The 19,826-nt window shown below is 40.5% G+C and overlaps 1 protein-coding gene across 3 annotated transcripts in view; it reads right to left on the bottom strand.

Moving 5' to 3' along the window:
• The window catches only part of Abca5 (ATP binding cassette subfamily A member 5), a 73,887-nt gene extending 56,336 nt beyond the window's left edge, over positions 1-17,551 (bottom strand). The window contains exons 1-4 of one of the 3 annotated variants that reach the window (XM_029483791.2): positions 17,447-17,551; positions 9,046-9,165; positions 7,695-7,899; positions 6,509-6,670 (exon numbers count right to left, since the gene is read on the bottom strand). In XM_029483791.2, the coding sequence (XP_029339651.1) occupies positions 6,509-6,670; positions 7,695-7,899; positions 9,046-9,147 (469 nt within the window). In that variant the 5' untranslated portion in view covers positions 9,148-9,165; positions 17,447-17,551. Of the gene's footprint in view, positions 1-6,508; positions 6,671-7,694; positions 7,900-9,045; positions 9,166-17,337 lie in introns of those variants that run through there. The other 2 variants (XM_021176497.2, XM_021176498.3) reach the window with 2 other exon arrangements.
• Between the last annotated feature and the right edge of the window lie 2,275 nt (positions 17,552-19,826).

The raw sequence follows: 19,826 nt of genomic DNA, 5'->3' as shown, positions 1-19,826 counted from the left end.
GATTGACTTGAGTGCCCAGCCTGAATTATACATGGTGAGCGCTGGCACAACAGGCCAGTGAGTAAAAGTTCCTGCCACGCAAACCTGATAACCCAAGTTTTATCCATGAGAGCCACAAAAAGCCAGGTATGGTGGTTATGTGTAACCCAAGCACTCCTGTGGTGAGATGATAGACTGGACAATAGAGAGACAGGAGAACAGCCCAGGGGCTCATGGGCCAGCTAGCCCGAGCATGAAGCACCAGAAACAACAGAAGAAATCCTGCCTCAACAAGATAGAAAAAAACCAACTTAATAAAGTTTCCTCTGGCCTCTAACACAGATGTAGCCAAATTTACATACAGTCACATACATGCATACATACATACATATCACATAACACATACATACATACCATATAACACACATACCCCACTTAAAATAAAGCAAAGATTATATGTGATAGGATACTGGATGGTTGTCAGAAGCCATCTAGGAAAGGCTGAAGGCATGCAAGTGACATTCTGGAGATGACACACGGTATTGCATGGTCTGTGATGGGTGAACTCTAGATTTGAGGGCCTTTAGAGATCTCATCTCAGAACTGATTCTTGCAGCTGATATGCCTTTCCTGACATTAGTAAATTAATATAATAATTCCTGGGCATCAGCCCACCCTATTGGGCAGATTCTCTACAGATCAAAGAAGATGTACTTCCTTGTAGCAATACTATGTAGACAAGTTGGTGACTTCATAATTCCTAATAATTGTTCTAAAGAATTCCTAAACTTATACAAGTATATTTTGAGCCTTCTATAGAAAGGGCTGCAATTAGGGCTCTATAAACAGGCTAATTGCACTAAGATAGAAAACAGGCTTGAGACAGATTTATGATCAGGGAAAACATTTCTTTTAGGCTAGCTGCAAAACCATTATCTAATAACTAAGATCCTAAACTGGGAATGGACAATTTATTGTAGGTACAAAGACAAAAAATAAAATATTGACTGGATTTATCTATATAAAACTTCAATACTAATGAGACGCAAGGCAGGTGATTTGTCTCTTGACAAAACCATGCTAACTTAAGGCATATGAACTATTGTTTTAAACTTAATAAACCTGTGGAGCTAGTGACAGAAAATGAATGTTTAATTAGATAACTAGTCTTCATGGAAACACATGTAAACATCTCTGTTGTAACTTCTTATTCAATTTATGATTTGAATTCATGTTTGAACTTGTGAACTTTTGAAAAAAAAAAGGTGCTTGGAATACCATGTGATCATGTACCCCGAAAAAGCACAAGAACTAGGAACTATGACAAGAGAACAGAGAGGGCAGAAAGAGCAGAGAGAGAGAGAGAGAGAGAGAGAGAGAGAGAGAGAGAGAGAGAGCGCAGGCTTCTTCTTACCATGAGACAGTGTTTTTCTTAATAGCAGGTTTTCTTCTCACTGACACAGACCGGGCTTTTCATACTTAATAAAAAGGTAAACATTTTTGTTTTCTATGAGCAATAAAGGTTGGAGCTAATTTTTCACCCAGAATGAGTGAGTTCTTTCTGTACTGGCTCTTGCTCAATGAAACCTGCTCATAGAGCTTTTGTTTTGCTCTATCCACCAAACATATATATACATGTGTGTGGGTATGTGTGTGTATGTATATATATATATATATATATATATATATATATATATATATATATATGTATACATACATGAATATATGTATGTATGTGTATATGTATATATGTAAGTATATGTGTATATGTAAGAATGTATGTATGGGAATATGTATGAATACTTGTAGAGTGGATGAGACAGGTGGTTGGGCCCAACAAAAAAATGTAAATAGTATGTTTATATAAATGTGTGTGTTTCTGTGCATACTGCCTGTGTAAAATTTTTTCTTTCTGTAAGCATGACGTTCTTTTCCTGGTTCACTAAAAGTTAATTGCTCCAAGCCTCCCTCTTGCCTGGACAGCAAAAGATGAGGATTCTGGACAAGAGAGAAGGAACCTTAGCAAACATCCTCTACTGAATTCCCTGCTGCTAGGCAGCATATGGTGACTGCCCATATGTTTACTTATAAAGTAAGTACGAGTTAAGTTTTCCAGCACTCATGCAAGCACAGAGAATTATAAAGTAGATGAGAGATAAAGAATTAAGTTCCCCCAGTGCTCAATGAAGCACAGAACAGTAAGAAAGAGTTAAGTCCCTACAAAGGTGGAGATCATCAGTCTTTCAACCTGTGTCCCATGTTGTGTCCCACTTCAGCCCCTGAGGCAGGGCAGGCCCCTGCAGGTAGTAAAGGAATAAAGATGAAAATTCATTATAAATGTAATCATTTAAAAGTCACTTTTCTCGGGCTGGAGAGATGGCTCAGTAGTTAAGAACACTAGCGGTCACTATGGAAATCAGTATGGCTGTTCTTCAGGAAGGTTAGAATTGATTGATCTACCTCAAGTTCCAACTCTTGGGCATATTCCCAAAGGCTGCTTCATCCTACCACGGAGACGCTTGCTCAACCATGCCCAGTGCTGTTCTCTTCATAATAACCAGAAACTGGGAACAACCTAGACGCCCTTCAACAGAAAACTGGGTAAAGGAAATGTGGTGCATTTATACAATAGGGTACCACCTACTCAGCCATCGGGGGGAAAGGCTATCATAAAAGGTTCAGGCAAATGGATGGGGCTAGAAAAAAAAAATCATCCTGAATGAGGTATTGCAGATCCAGAAATACGGAATATATTCACATATACGTGGATTAGCAGTGAAGTCAATGACAACCAAGCTACAATCCATAGAACTATGTAAGATAGGTATAGAGTAAGGGACTAGAGGAAGCAGATAGATCTCATGAGAAAAAGGAAATATAACTAGTATTTATGGATATATTGATGAGGGGGGACTGGAGCAGAAGATCAAGCAGGGACAGGAGAGGGAGAAGGGAATGAGGGAGGGAGTACGGGGAGAGACAGCTAAAGTTAAGGGACATTTGAGGGGTAGTATGGAAATCTAAAATAGAAACCTAAAATATATACACATATGAAGGTGATCTAAATGAAAACACCAGTGGAAGAGACAAAGACCAAACTGGCCATCTCTTGTCACCAAATGAAGCATCCGATAGCAGGTTTGGGTTACATCTAATTGAATTGTTGGCCAAAAGGGCCCCACAGGAATCTCCGAACAGCCCAGGCTATTACCAAAACTATAGGTTGCTTTCCACACAGGGACAGCAAAGGCCCATTGCTACTGAAAAAACACCTACACAACTCACCGAACATGGAGATATCACACTGGTGCCTGCATAGACTGTTTACCCCTATGTCCCAGCGTCTTTGTTATAGAACAGCACTCTATACTCTTATCAAAAGAAAACTGTAAGCACCAAGCCAGCCATAAACCTTTTAACTGCAGTGCTGAACCACCTACAAGACATGACAGGACAAGGATGGCACAAAGTTTGTATTAGTAACCAACCAATAGATGATCTTACTTAAAGCCCATTAGATGGAACCCATAACCAACAGTGCTTGCGTAACCAAGAACCAGGGACTAGATAGCCCAAGCCCTAGGGCAAAACCAAACAGTGCAGATCTACAAACAAACAGACAAACGAAATGCAGTGATAAAGTGACCACTAATGGCATTCTGCTACACTTGCAGACCTGTGCCTGACTCAGCCATCACCAGAGAAGCCTCTCCTGAAGTGGATGGGAACAAATACAGAGACCCACAGCCGGACATGACACAGAGAGTCAGAGGCATTAGGACACTCGGCCCTAAATAAGATGCCTCCAGCAAATCCCTCTCCTCAGGGCTCAGGGAACCCTGAGGAAGGAGACAAAAAGAATGAACAAAGCTGGGGAGGGACAGGAGGGATGGCCAGGTGGCCCTGAGGAAAAAACAAAAATCTGCAACTGACAGGGGTGGGGAGGTGGGGGGGGGCATCTCCAGGACGAGACAGAGACCTGGGATAAGGGAGGTGGCCAAGAATCAATGGGGGTGTCCTTAGCTGTGACTCACAGCATTGGGAATGTGGAACCTGAAGAGGCCACCTCCTGTAGCCAGGCAAGAAGCCTAATGGAGCAACAGGGACACCAACCCACCCACAAAACTTCTGACACAAAACTTATGCTGTCTACAAGAAATGCAGGGATGGGGGATGAAGCAGAGAATTAGGTCAACGGATAACTGCCCAACTTAAGACCCATCCCATGGGCAAGCATCAATCCCTGGCACTATTAATGATACTCTGTTATGTTTGTAGACAGGAGTCTAGCATGGCTGTCCTCTGAAAGCTCCACCCAGCAGCTGACTCACACAGATGCAGACACCCACAGCCAAACGGTAAATGGAGCTTGGGGACTCTTATGGAAGAACAGGAGGAAGGATTGCAGCCCTGAGGGAATAAGAAGTCCATAGAAAGACCAACAGCATCAACTAACCTGGACCCTTTGGGCTATCAGAGACTGAACCACCAACCAAAGAACAGGCTGGACCTACAGGCTGGACCTAGGCCTCCCTGCACGTAAGTAGCAGATGTGCAGCTCATGTGGACCCTCATGTGAGTCCCAAACAACTGTAGCCAGGCAGGCAGGGGCTGTAACCCAAAAGCTGTTGCCTGTATGTGGGATATGTTCTAGTTGAGCTGCCTCATCTGGCCTCAGGGAATGGATGCTCCTAGCCTCACAGAGACTTGATGTGCCAGGGGGTGGGGGGTGGGGGGATACCAAAGTGGACCACTCAAAATAGAAGGAAATGGGAGTGGGAGAAAGATTGTAAGAGGGAGTGATGAGGAGGGGGACAGTGAGTGGGATGTAAAGTGAAGGTGAATGGAGGCCACCAAGAAAGTAAGGCCTCTAAATCAGTATGAGCAAAGCTCCTATGAACGCACAAGGACTCTCTGCACCAGGCCCTCTGAGCTCACACAGTGGCGTCCAGTCTGCTGTTTCCCTGGGATTCCTGAGCATACGGATGAGTGAGTCTCTGCTTCTGGTGCCCTCTCTTGGGCTCTTTTCCCTCTGCTGGTCTGTCTTGTCTGACTTCAATGTGATAGGTTGTGTTTTATCTTTTATTTTGTTATATTTCCTTTAAAGAGGAATGAATGTATATAAAGCCACCCACTAGGATAATGGAACGGTCATTTATGCCTGTTGGGAGAGGGGAAATCCGTTTTCTCCAATGGAGTAACACTTGGCATATGAACCACTGCATAACCGATCCCATGGTCAAGAAGAGTTGGCCAGCAAATCATAGACTCCACCAGGTTTTTGTGTGTACTTTTCTTTAGATACAGTTTTGGGTTTTTTGTTGTTAATTTTTCCTTTTTAGGTGATGCTTTCTAGGTTTAAAGCATTTTGTTGTTGTATTGAGCTTTTGGTTTGTTTTTTGAAAAAGAACTTAAAGTTGAGTGGACAGAGCAGGAAGAAAACCTGGACAAACTTGGGAGGGGGAGAATATATTTAACATAATTTAATTTTTATATTTAATATAATTAATTTATGAATATAAAATATAAAAATATTTCACATATTTACATTTTTAAATTCTTTTGAATAAATAATGTGAAAAATACAGACAGGAAGGAAAGAAGGAAGGTAGGTAGGTAGGTAGAACTGATCAGCACTGACTGCTCTTACAAAGGACCTAGGTTCAATTCCCAGAGAAGGCTCACAACCACCTGAAAATCCTGTCCTGACCTCTGTGGGCACAAGGAATGCACATGATGAACATACATACAAACCGGCAAAATATTCATAAATATAAAATAAAACAAACTGCTTTTCTGTTTTAGGATAAGTTATTCCACAGTGCACATTTCAAAGCATCTGACACATAAGCAGGTTCAAATTCATAAAAAGAAATAAGAATTTTCCATATAAGCTTTTAGAATAAAGGAAAAACCTTCCATACTTAATACAGTGACTTTAATATTGTAAATAAACAATTGATACTATCTTTTCAGGGGTTTTAACAACAGTTTTCTATGTTTCAAATATAAACAAGAAATTTCATTGGTAGGAGACATTGAGATTTTAAACATTTATGTCATACCACAGTTAGAATAGTTACATGAAAGAAAAATATATTTAGAAAGGCATACAATGAAAGATTTAATTTTGTCTTGTAATATAAACGGCACTTACATAAGTATATTAAAATTATATTATAGTTATTTATATAACGTATATATAATGTACACACATATATACACATATGCATATACATATATATATGTGTGCATACCTGATTTTTATTTATGAATACAGGGTCTTACCATGTGCCCCAGGTGGCCTGGAACTCACTGTGTAGACCAGGCTGGCCTTGAACACACAGAAAGTTGCCTGGCAGTAAGGTGGGTACCACCACCTCCCACCTCACACCTAAATTTATTATGCGGCACACGACCGTTTCCCTACAACTAAGTACAGCTGAAAATGACACTACTGGACACCATCTTATTTCTAGCATAAGGAAATGCACTTAAGACTGCGTTCAACGACTAGACAGTTATTTACCTCTTGAATTCATATAAATAGAAGAGACTGGAATCATTTCAGGAAAAAAACGAAGTTCATAGGACATGGTGTCTTTGAAAACCACGCCTACGAAGTTGCTGGACTTAGAAAGACTTGCTGCTACCAGTTCTCTCTCATCTGCGTATTCTTCAGTAACTATAACTATAAAACATTAGAACAACGTAATGAGCTCACAAATGGCAACAACATAGTATATATAAAACAGTATAGTATTGGAATATGTTATCACTACTTTTGTCTTACTGACTAATTTCTTAGAAAATAATAACTGCAAAGAAAATAATGACATAAAACTATAAACTATTATTTTACAGATAGTTAAGTTGTAACCTGATTACATACATCAAGATTACATAATATATATTTCCTGCCTATAGTACAGTGAAATATAAAACAGTATGTAGGCTATTTCATCAAAATATGCTATTTGAAAATTTCAATGTATTGTAACATATTCTACTTTTATATTTTAACGCTGGTCTTGATATCATATACTTTTAATTTTTAGGAGGTATTGGTACTGAAATAAACCTTTGTCCTTGAACACACTAGATACACTTTTTAAGTCTATAAAATTTCAGACAGAAATGAAATTATAAAAAAAAAATGTAATTCAATTACCTGTTTCAAAGTAAAATAACTCCTAATAATTAAAGTTTCATTTGTAAATACGTCTCTTCCAGGCGTGTCCAGCTTTCTGGTACTGTGACACAACGTGATTATCTACAAGGGTCATGTGCCTGTGACCCACAGCTTAACATCTTGAGATGTAAGTTAACAATTATGTCAAAACTCTGCAATAAGACTGAATAAAAACCATCACTCATACCTAATATGGCTTATTCCTCCTCAGAAGCAAAATGGAGAAAATTAATCTATCACATAAATTAAGACTATTTTATAAAGAAGCTCCGGAACTTGTGGTAAGGGAACTGGTGTCTAACTTCATTATTCATTAGCTGTGTAAGTTCAGATGCGTGACTAACTCTCAAATTCTAATGTTCTCATACATGAACCTAGCTGATCTCACTGGACTGCTGTAATTGCAGCTCCAAGGAATTATTCTGGCCTCCCTGAGCACCTGCACACACATGTACACACACTCACACAAACACATGTGACATAGGCATAAATAAAAATCAATATCTGTAAAAGACTACAGTACCCTTGGGAAGATGATCGGTAGAAACTCTCTGCATAATGCTGCTTGTAATATTAGTCACTGGAGTATATCCAAGAATAACGTTGGAAAGGCTGAATTTGTCCATAGGGCTGAGCTCTATATCAGATACCTCTTCATATTTCTTATTTGGATGCATCATGCTAACTAATATCAGCCAAAATAAGAAAAATAGAGGAAAAAGAATTTCCTATAATAAACAAAAATAAAGTGATTACATAGTACAGGTATAATGGCAAAAGTCAAGATTTCTTTGCAAATAGTACAGGTAATCTAAGGGTTAACACTGTGGCCCTCTTCCGAGGCAGAGAGAGAGAAAGCAAGCCTATCCTAAAACACTTAGGCATTGAGCTTCCCAGCAAACCCAAACATAGTCAATCCTTCTCAGTATGACATCAAAAGTCGACTTCAATCTTACCGAAATGTTTTAATACTCAACTTACATAATAACATTACATAAAAATAACCTTTAAATGTCTTAGGGGTACTGATTTAAGACCTACTACATTTGCCAGGCAGTGGTGGAACACACCTTTAATCTCCCAACACTGGGGAGGCAGAGGCCAGCCTGGTCTACAAAGGCAGTTCCAGGACAACCAGGGCTGTTTCAAAGAGGAACACTATATTGAAAAACACACTACCCACTATATCTACTCTTAAAATCTTAAAAAAACTTATAAAACAAATCCCTACAAGGATTATCATTAAAATGAAAGGCTTTGGTAAAAGAAAAATAAGTAAATAAGTAAATGAAAGACCCTTTGGCTCCAAATTAAAAAATACTACTTTACTAAATCTAATACTAAGATTATACTACTAAAATTACACTTAGCTAGCTTTATGGCCTGCTATTCTAGGAATGAGCTATTATTTTATCTTATTCCTCAATTACTGCCAGCTAACAGCTACACTTTGTACTCTCTTTTACCAAAAGTATCCCAGTTTACAGTACAGCTCTTGTGACATGATTTTAGCATTCTTTGACAACTTGCTTCAGAGACCGGAAAGTGGGAAAATAGGGGGGGCTTAAAATTGTGTAATATTAGATGTTACCTCCTCAACAGGGAGAAAATGCATGCCTAAAGTTCAAAACCCCTGCTGACGCCAGAAGCAAACGGCACTGAGGAGTCCCTGATACACAGATCTCGCTATCATAACCAATACAATATGCTGTTGCTTTATTAAAAACCCTGAAGAAAATAAAATTAGAATAAAAATATTTTCAGCAAAGCTATCTCTTAAAAGTAGAACACATCAAAGCAAAACAAAGTATAAGAAGACATGATAACAAATATTTTTAATTAAGACATAATAACAAATATTTTTAATTACTTACCTGAACACTACTTTTTTTAGTCCTGCATTTAATAAGGTAATTTTTCAGTAGAAGTGTTCTGGTCTGTCTCCAAACTCCCACATCCCTAATTGCAGTAGCCATGTTTTCTAGGTCAGTTTACTAAAAGGAAAACAAACGAACCTTGAACTACACAGTCAACACAGTAAAGCACATGTGTTATCTAATGGCAATGACATACATGTCTTCCTTCCCAGGTAAAATGAAGCTAAGCATGCTACAAGCCATCTCTCCGACGTGTACAGAATATGTCAGAGCAATCTGGCAACACTAAAGAGTGTACAGTGACATGTGACACAGGGCAATGTCAAAATGTGAAACAGCCCCCAAGCCAGCAGTGAGCTTACCACTGTTTCTCCTTAGGGATCCCTCAAACTGAGCATAGAGAAGTGGGCACTACAGAAACGTCTTAAGAAGTTAACTTATGCCGGGCGTGGTGGCGCATGCCTTTAATCCCAGCACTTGGGAGGCAGAGGCAGGCGCGGACTTCTGCGTTCAAGGCCAGCCTGGTCTACAAAGTGAGTTCCAGGACAGCCAGGGCTACAAAGAAACCCTGTCTCGAACCCCCCCCCCAAAAAAAAAAAAGTTAACTTATAATTCTGACTCAAGAAAAACTTAGTCTCACTACTCAAGGAGACGTGGAAGTGTCCAGTTTGTTTTATTCCTTCCCATTCTTGTCCATGTCCTTACCCTGAAAACTCCCCTCGATGGCAGTACCACACCCACTCTAGTAATGAAAGCCTAATTCAGCAAAACAACGAAGACAGACGTCCTCTCTGTTTGGTGTGGCTACAGTCTAAGCAAGCTGGGCCAATCCCCGCTCTTCCCCACTGTTCTTTGTACATTCCTCTCCTAGCACTGGGTCCTAAGGAGTAGTTATCACTGTGTAAGTTAAGTGGCGCAGTGAAACTTCTCACTAGAGAACCAAAACAGCAGCCAGAGCAAAGGAGAAAACAGGGAGAGCAAATCAAATGAGGAGCTCCAGAATGTAGATTTCATCAAACGAAGACACAATCCCAGAACATGGGGAGAAACTTACAGCCCAAACCTAAACACCTCCACAGCCCACCAAAGGAAGCCAGCAACATCCTCCACAAAATTAAGAACTTGCTTCATATTGAAAACAACCCCAAATTACTTGGCAAATGGCCAAACCCTCCCACTGTCAAAATGACAGTACTGCATAAACCATAAAAGCACACATCTGCCTTCAAACCATGATGGTGATGTCAGACCAAAAATTCAAACAAGCCCAGCTTAATAAGAAAAAAGAAACTATTTATTTATGGAGTAATAGATGGCTCTTGGTGGGACAGAGTCATCATCTCCACATTAAAAAGTCCTTATTTTACACAGCTATCACAGTGCAATAAAAATGATAAGCAAATGAATTAACTAACATGGACTAAGAATCAACGCTTAAGTGGCAAAGGCGGAGCAGGAATTAAGGCCTGACATAAGACACAGACAGAGATAAAATCAGGCTCTGAGGAGGTTACACATTTGCATATGCACTCTCTTTGCTTTATAGACTTTGCTGGTCTTAGGACACTCTCATACCATGGGAAGGAACCACCTATGTGGCTTCCTTCAGTCTGGCACACACAACAGCAAATGGTGTTTGCTGAAAGACGGGAAGTAGTTGGCTAAGATCTGAAGGACTAAAGTTCCTACCCACAAATTTTAGAATTATCTGACAAAAACGTCAAAGTAAGTAGTGATCTTCTGGGAGACAGAGAGAAATCAATTTGAAAATAGACTGGAAACCTGCCCCCTCCTTTCCCCTCGCTGATGGCTTGCCCTCAGAGTGCTGGGGTAAAACTGCCAATAAAAATCACACAGCTGCAGACCCTGCCTGCAACCCTACCAGCTAGCCAAACATGGGACAATGGCATAACTGGCGCAGAGTGGCAAGTCTGTTTCAGACGTAAGCAGTCACTTGCTAAGGTGCATGAAATCCATACCAGAAGGGAATTTACACCTGACACTGTAAACCCATCAAAAGCACCTAGGGAAATCTTGGGCCTCAGAGGGAAAACTACTACAGTTGTTTTTGCTAAAATGACATGATGTGTGTCTCAAACTGCCTTCTAAATAACTATGTTTATGCCCTTAGAATAGTGTGACTATCTGCTTAGGGGGACCACACCCCTCCCTGAGGAGCCATAAACAGTTCATGCAGGGGAGGGGGTATCACATTCTGCAGTGGTATGGCCATTTTCCTTATGAAAGTACAAAAGCCCCCACCGATTCACCCATGCTCAGGCAGGCAGCTTGAATTATATGCAGTGTGCCACAAAAATAAAGTTTTTTGTTTCTGGTTTTTGTTTGTTTGTTTGTTTGTTTGTTTAAACACAAAAATAAGAAAGGTCTTATTAGGAAGGAGTTTGATGGAAGGGGAAGAAACTAAGAGAAGACAATGAGCAGAACATTACTGAAGTGTGTTATTTTTTTTCTTGAAATTGTTAAAATTGATAAAACAAAGCAAACAAAAACAACAACAAAAACAAAACAAAACAAACAAAAACCCAGGTTTTCTTGTTAAACCTTCCAGAGTAACTGTTGCTGCCTTGTTTGACATGAACCTACACAATGGAGGCCACTGATCTGAGTTCTCTCCAAAACAAAGACAATCTGTTCCAGGTTCTGACCATGTCCACTTCAATTTTAAAAAGCAAAGAACTTCTTAGAAGCAGTTTGTCTTCTTCAGAGTAAATGTTCACTATTAAAAATTAACTTTTTATGTGCAGAGAACAGTGGTTGGACTAGAACTTCTAAAATTAACAATGAAATGACAACTTTTACTTTGTCACTGATATGTAACCATAACATATTATAAAGTAAAGGTATAGAAAGGAACTAGAAACAGCACAACAAAAGCAAGCAAGAGTACACTGATAATCATCTTTGTGCCAAAATACTACTAATAAAAAGACAAAGAAAAAATAAAAAGAACAAACACATTTATGCAAAGGTAATTTGCTACAAAACAAACAGAAACATCAACCAACTCAGCATGAACATTCCCATGCTGTCTGCCAAAACACGACTTACTGAATACCACTACATTATTAATTCAAATTGAATGTTTAACACTCCAGTTTTAGACAGCAAATCCTCCACAGAATAGCTTGATTCATATTATTACTTCTTTGAACTTTTGCCCAAATTCAAATTTGAGTCTCTTGTCTGAAGTTCACCAGCCTAGCTATTCACTTCACAGCTGGTGAGAACTTTGAAAACAAAACTGACTCCAGGCTGAGTATGTGGACCCTGTCTGTAATCCCAGCAGAGGCAGGCGGGCAGGCGGGCGGGCGGGCGGGTGTCTGAGTTGGAGACAAGCCTGATCGACAAGGTGAGTTCCAGGTCAGCCAATAATAGTAATAAATAAACTAATAAAAAAACAAAAAAACCTAAATCAAATTTCCCACCCATCAGTCTCCACAACAAATATATCCTTAACTCCATTCCCTCCCTACAACTACCCCTTGAGTTGCATTTATTATATTTTCTTCTAGCAGTATGAAACTTTTAATCAGGAGACCAGAGACTGAAAAGTCATAGGAACTAAATTTACCTTAAAGACAACATTTATGACAATGTCACTTTTCTGCCATTGGGTTTTCTCCTAATGGGAAATTCTTTCATTCATACATACATACATACATACATGTGTGTGTGTGTGTTATATGTTAAGATTTGTTTTATGTATATGAGTATGCTATCTTCATGTACACCAAAAGGGAGCACTGGATCCCATTACAGATGGTTGTGAGCCTCTGTGTGGTTGCTAGGAACTGAACTCAAGACCTCTGGAAGAACAGCTAGTGCTCTTAACAGCTGAGCCATTGCTCCAGCCCCTAATGGGAAGTTCTTATTATGCTCAAACTTACAGAGGCACCAAAATCAGCAAATATAACTGTTACTAGTACTTGAAACAGTGGTATAGCATAGTGCCTAAGAATGAGACCGCTATAATCAGACCACCCAGCATGAATTCTGCCTCTGTCATTTCACAGCTATGAGATGTTAGAAAAGTTATTCAACTGTTTTATCTCCGTTTGCCATTTGTAAAACAATTACAGTGCCTACTTGGGGTCCCTAAAATGACTAAATGAATTGGTACATGGAAAACTGAAATCCTGGAACAAGGCAAGCAATTAATTATAGATGTTGATCAATACTACATACAAAAGTAGTAGAGCCAATAAATGAATGATAAACAATATCACATTACTGGAAGAACTATAGGGTAAGTAAAGGAAAATGGAAGGAAATGTAGTTAGCAGAGACAGAGCCTCTGTAACAGAACCATTATAAACAGTGTCACCGGCCACTAAAGACAAACTGGTAAACCAGAAGTAGATAAAAATCACGAGATTCCACCAGAACAGAAGAGGATGACGAGAAAGAACAAAGAGAAGAAAACAACGAAGTGCAAAGTCCCTTACAGATGAACACACAGAAATCACTGTGATGACTGGTCAGGACTCCATAGCTTTATTATTGAAGGGCAGGTCTAATTGCGTGGAAGATATTACATTCCAATATTTTTGAGCATCTATCCATTCAAGTTAGTAAAGCCTGACAGTGGTGACAAGGACACTAACAAAGTGTCAAAAGAAAATCTAAAAGTGTACTAAAGTAACCTTTCTTGCCTAATATAGAAGTAATCGAGTTAAAAAAAAAAAAGCATTGAATTATTTCACAAGCCAAATACCAGAAAATGAGAAGAAATGAGAAAACGTTTATTTACTACGTGTGTCTCGTATTTAGTTGCTCTGTGAGAATGTCTGTGTGTTCACGCTGGGAGCTGGCTCTCTCCTTCCCCATGTGGGCTTAAGGGACTGAACTCAAGATCTGTAGACTTGGTCGCCAAGTACTACAGAGCCATCTCACCTTGTGAATGGTTACTAACTGAGAAATCTGAAAGTTACAAGGTATCTTTTTTAAATGTAAGATTATCCCATCGTTTTATTAATTGCCTTTGTTTTAAAATGTGCTTTTAAGAGATTCTTCATTTAAAAAAAAAACTCTAACTTATTTATTACCACTACCTCTGTAGAGCACTTTTGGCAACAATGTATCAAGTATTTTGGAATAAACAATGCCATTTTATTTTGTAAGAGGCAAATTCACCTGGAAACTAAAATTTATTATGTAGAGCCCATTTTGATATCCATGTTTCACTTCTATGAGGTATGAAGTAATATCATATTATATTTTTTAAAAAGCTGAGGTATCTTTACATTCAGAGCTATTTACTGATCTGATATGGTCAATGATCTTCTTAGCATGTTTGATATTCTTGCAAAGGCTCTCAACTGAAAATATGATCTGTGTTTCCAAAAGATGACTGAGGTCATTTCTGGCCAACTCAAGCAAAGCTAATTACCACTGCTTTATTCCCCTTTATTCTAAGTACATCTAACTGTAATTAGTTAACACAGTGTATTATCATTTTTATGTCTTCATGTTGACCCTAACCGGTAAGATCCTTAATGAAAACTGTCTTATTTCTGTTTGTTTCTCTGACACCACCAATGGTAATTATCTTAATACAGTTTCCTTTCTCAAGCCTCTTTCTGAGAGTCCTTACAGATTAAGAGTCTGAAAACTAAGATGGAAGAGTTATCCGGCCCACGCCTTGCTCTGCATCTTCCACGAGTTAGCAACGTGTGGGGGTGGGGTGAGGGAGGGGGAATGAGACCAGGTTTCACTGTGAAGCTCATGATGGCTACCAACTCCCAGATATCCACCTACCTAGCAAATATCCACATGTTTTTAAGTGTTGAGTAAAAAAAAAAAAAAAAAACAAATAGCAATAACTATGACAGGTGAAAATATAAAGTTCAAACCTCGGGTCTCCTTACATCATATGACGTTGTGATGGAACACACCCGTGCTGCTTCATACCTGTGTTGTCTGGGACCACTTGGTGCTATAAAGGCAAATTTAAGCAGAGACAGAATCTACTCAGTCTTCAAAGCCTAAGTGACTTAACTTCCTTACTCTTCATCCAAAAAGATTCACTAACTCCTTTTATCAGTTGTAGGAGAGGGACATAAGTGGAAACGCTAGGTCACTTTTCTAACACGTTCTAAAGAATGTCTGCACAAACCAGAAAAAAAAAAAAGTATCCTACTATCGCTAACTTAATGTAAATCAAATTAAATGTAATAGTGTCATTCCAGTTGAGGGAAAGAGTTAGGAAAGAATTTCTAAGCAGAGAGAAAACTATGGAGATGCTGAATTCCCAAAAGACAAGATCTATGTAAAACGAAGAAGAGACCTATCCACAACCCTGTGGAGGCAGATGCCACCCTGGAATGTGGCAGAGCATGGGTGTACGCCCTGGGCAGCAATGTACAGACGAAACTGACAACAGAGTGTGGAATGCCTTGTATGCGATATGGAGCACTGATTATGTGCACCCCAAGTGGCACCCCAAACCTCCTCTGTACCTCTACACCCAAGGGAGATGCTTCACACTTTAGAAGTCCGCTGACTTCCTCAATCCTCAAAACCACTACATCTCCATCTCTACCATCACCTACAAACTGCAATCTGGATTCCTACTTCAGTAAGAAAACAGAAACAATCCAAAGAAACAGCTCCACCACTCCAACCACTCACTGACATCTGGGCCTCCGATAATTTATATGTTAAACAACGTGCATGGCTGCCTAGAGACTCCATTCCCCCCTAGAACTCTAAACCACAGAAACAGAAATGTCATCCAGTTTAACTATGCTTTTAAATTAAGATTTAATTTTTTGAAAAGAGCTGCTAATCTATCTAGCAATGCACTGAAAGAGAAACCTAGCCAGCTATTTTACTGGCTTCATAATGGGTATAATAAACCTTTAAATTTAACAGAAGGCTTCATAAACACTTTCTTCGCTGATCTTTTAAAATTTACCAAAAGTCGTGACATAAAGCAAGATACTAATGCCAGTAAAGTTTGACCTAAGTTTTATGACAGAATGCCTTGCTGGAGGAAAACGATGTAACAGTACCCATATGGCAAGTCAGCTAATAGTTTTCCTTATATATAATGTTTATAAAAGTATAAAGTTTGCACTGTATAAAAGTTTCAAGTTTGCACTTAAAACTATTTCCAGTGTAATCTACACACTAATGAGGACTACAATTTACATTATTATGAGTTGCTTTTATATAATTACTCTTTCAATTAAACTCAATGGCAGACATTACATACTATATTCATCTAGGAACTTTAGGAACAAAATGATTAGCTGGCATATAACGAACATATTGATAAATGTATGCAAAATTTAAGATTTCCCTATGTTTAATAGAATTTGAAGTTTTGCATTATCAAGGACACATCTGACTAAATGACCCACATTCAAAGATCACTGTCTCTTAAATCTGCTTTCAGGATAAACACACACAAAGTGTTCTCATAATGTTCTTATCTATTGAGTCTTCTCGGACGATACATAAAAATGCTCTCTGGGCAAACATAAAATAGAGTGGGGAAAGCACCAGGATTAGAGAGTCTGGAATCTCAGAGGGAGAATCTCAGTACCTCATTTTTTTTTCCCCAGCTGGGACCTTAATAAAGTTATTTAACCTCTTTAAGACGCATATTTCCCACACAGAGTACCATCTCCAACCTCAGGGCAGCTGTCAAGATGAAGTAATACTGACCCTGGCTCTCAGCCAGGATCTAACCTCATCTGAGGCTCCAGAATGTCCTTAATTTTTGTCCTCAGACTTGATTCTTTGAAAACGCAAAGCCAAGCTTTAGAGAGCTGGGGCTAAAATTCTCAACTCCGACTGCCCCAGAGGCCGCTGTCCCCCATGGACCTCGCTTTCTCCTCCTCAGTGAAACCTTTCCGCGCCTGGGAATCTTCGTTAGCTATGTTTGGGGAATTCAGATTATTTTCCACCCCAAAACCGTGTCACGAGCTCTGCGGCTTTTCCTCTCACCCCGAGTCCTCTGGTCACACATGATCCGCTAACCCCATCTGCGCCCCAAGTAGGGCGATGCTCCTGAACCCTCAGGGGGAAAACTGACTTCGCTTTGGTTTGGGGTTTTATTTAATTTCGGTTTGTCCTTTCTTTTCCTTCTGCCTCTCTCGAAGTTCTGAGGATGTCGCTAGCCCCATGGCCCGGGGGTCCCTGTCAGCGCCCGCCACCCGCCAGCATCCTCCGGCTCCCCGCGGCCCGCCACACCCTCCCCTCTCCTCCTTCCCTAGCTGCTCGGCCGTCTCCACGGTCCCCCGGTCCCCGCCGCCGCGTCACCTCTCTCCGCAGACACGAATGGCGAGCGACCTCGAGCGCCACGGGCCTCGGCGTCTCCTCACCCGGGCGTCGCAGCCGCAGCGCTGTCAGGCCCAAGCCGCGAGCTTACCTGCGGCGACCGCGACCGCGGAAAGTGACGGAGCTCCGAAATTCTGCGCGGAGACGCGGTCCGCGAGGCCGAGCGCGCGCGCGCCCGCCGCCCCGCTACGCCGAGAGAGCCGCGCGCGCCGCCGGAGACACGCCCCCTGCCCGCCCCTGAATGCACCTGAGGGCGGGGCGTGCGTACCGCGCGTGCTCCTGGAGCTCGAGACCGGAGCGCGCTTGGGGGCGGGGCTACGGGTGGGCGGGGCTCCGACGGAGGTGAGCGCGGCGACCGAGTCGCAGAGAACTTGGTTGGTCCTGCTGACTCTAGCTCGGGTGCTCAGAGCCTCCTGGGGAGCTCGCCGCAACCTCGACGGAGGCTCGATGGGTTTGAGGAGACTTCTGTCGCCTCAAGAAGGACGGCCTTGGTTCTCCACCCTCCCATCTGCCTCTGTTTCCTTGTACTCAAAGAGTTGATAAAAGTCTGACACTCCTCCCTCTTGCCGCGCTCTCCATCCTCGTTTCTGTAAAGACTGCCTTCCTCTCTCCAACCTCAGACTACCACCTTGAACATCCTACCGGTTCTTTCAAACATCCTCCGAAAATCTGCAAGTGTTGACTTCTGGCAAAGACTATATACCACGCTTAATTTTTACTTAAAATGCAAACTGATGTTTGGAATGTCGTTACCCAAAGTGATCGAAAAAGGGCCAAAGGTATTGCAAAGTAAAGTTCACAATACCAAAATTACACATCCCTGAGGAAAACTGATCCTTTCTTATCCAGAAGCCACAAACTGCCAATTCATAGCACACACTCACTCACACACACACACTCACATACACACACACACAACACTATTCATGCTGGAATTTTTGCTGGCTTGATACTGAATGTGTCTGGTGTGTGCAGTCCCCAGTGCTATGTGTTACAGTTACTTTCGAAAACGTCTTCAGCTCTGTGAATGTGAACATTCATACATATTTTTTTTGTGTGTGTGTAGTTCTCAAATTTAAAACTAAGCCTATAGAATGTGTTCTGCTTTGTTACAGATGTGGACGTTTTGCCTGCATGTGTGTGTTCACTATCATAAAGCAAATATACTTGCATTTCTCATCAACCTGACACAATGATATCTTTCCTCTCAAACACCCCACTTGACACCATAGTATCCCTTTCACTGTCTTACATGCTAATCTCTTCAGCTACATCATAAGTAGCCTGAAGTTAAGAACTTTTTCTTATACCAATTTAAATTTTCAGGTCTTGCGAATCATAAACTATGGTAAATACTGCTAATAATACTACTGATGAAAGAAAACACCTACAAGAAAGGTATGTAAATATTTTTATCTTCAAAAAATCCTACTCACTTAACAAAATTGCACCCATAGAAACAGAAAATATTAAAATTCTATTATAGGACTGGACTTGTAGTTCAGTGACAGACTGCTTGCCTAGACTGTACAAGGTCCTGGCTTTAAACCCCAGCAACACACACACACACACATACACACACACGACTTATAAAATGGACAACAAGATTATAGGCTTGTAAGAATAACATAGAACACAGAGAAAATATTTTAAATAAAAAAATTACTACAAATTAATGTATGGGTTGTGACATATTTTACTGCCTCTATGCAGACCATTTATATCTTGTAATCAGGCTGGTCACACAATGTCTGCCTATATGTCCACAACTACCAGGTTTTAATAGTAAAACAGTGGCCAGAGAGAACGATGTTTCCTTCCACCTTTCTGTATCTAGGAAATAGAAACAAGCAATAAGCACATCTTGGTTGTCATGGTGGCAACTGAAATCCCCACATCTCATTAATAGACCTTATAGACAAATGAACCACGTGGGAGTTCCTAGATCATAGGAGTTGCAGCTTGATACTTAAGAAGCTCGGTGGCTATAGGAAATTAACAGTGGGCCGCAATTCTCACCAATATTTAACATGGAGTAAGAGGCCAAATCTTGCTACATAGAGTATTAACTTACAACCTGATGAACAATGGCTATGTGTGGCAGTGCTTTTGCTTGCTAGACATCAAAGACTTATTTAAATGGATTTTTCTAGGCCATTTTGCTAAAATTAAGATTACTAAATCATTTGAGGTGGAGCAAATGAAAAATAGGCTCCGTGGGATTGTATATTTGAATGTTTGGTTCACAACTGGAGGAACCGTTTGGGGAAGGATTGGGAGGTGGGCCTTCTCGAAGGACATTTGTCAGTGGGACAGGCTTTGAGGTTTCAAAAGCCCACAATAGGCTCAGTGTACTTACTCTCTCTCTCTCTCTCTCCCTGCCTGTAACTGGAAGATCAGATGAGAGCTCTCAGCAACTGCTCCAGTGCCATGCCTGGCTGCCTGCTGCCATAGATCCACAGGATGCTCAA

The sequence above is a fragment of the Mus caroli genome, unplaced genomic scaffold (genome assembly GCF_978045245.1).
Source record: "Mus caroli unplaced genomic scaffold, Mus_caroli_1 scaffold_13, whole genome shotgun sequence".
Taxonomy (NCBI): Eukaryota; Metazoa; Chordata; class Mammalia; order Rodentia; family Muridae; genus Mus; species Mus caroli.
This window is presented reverse-complemented; position numbering and strand designations above follow the sequence as displayed.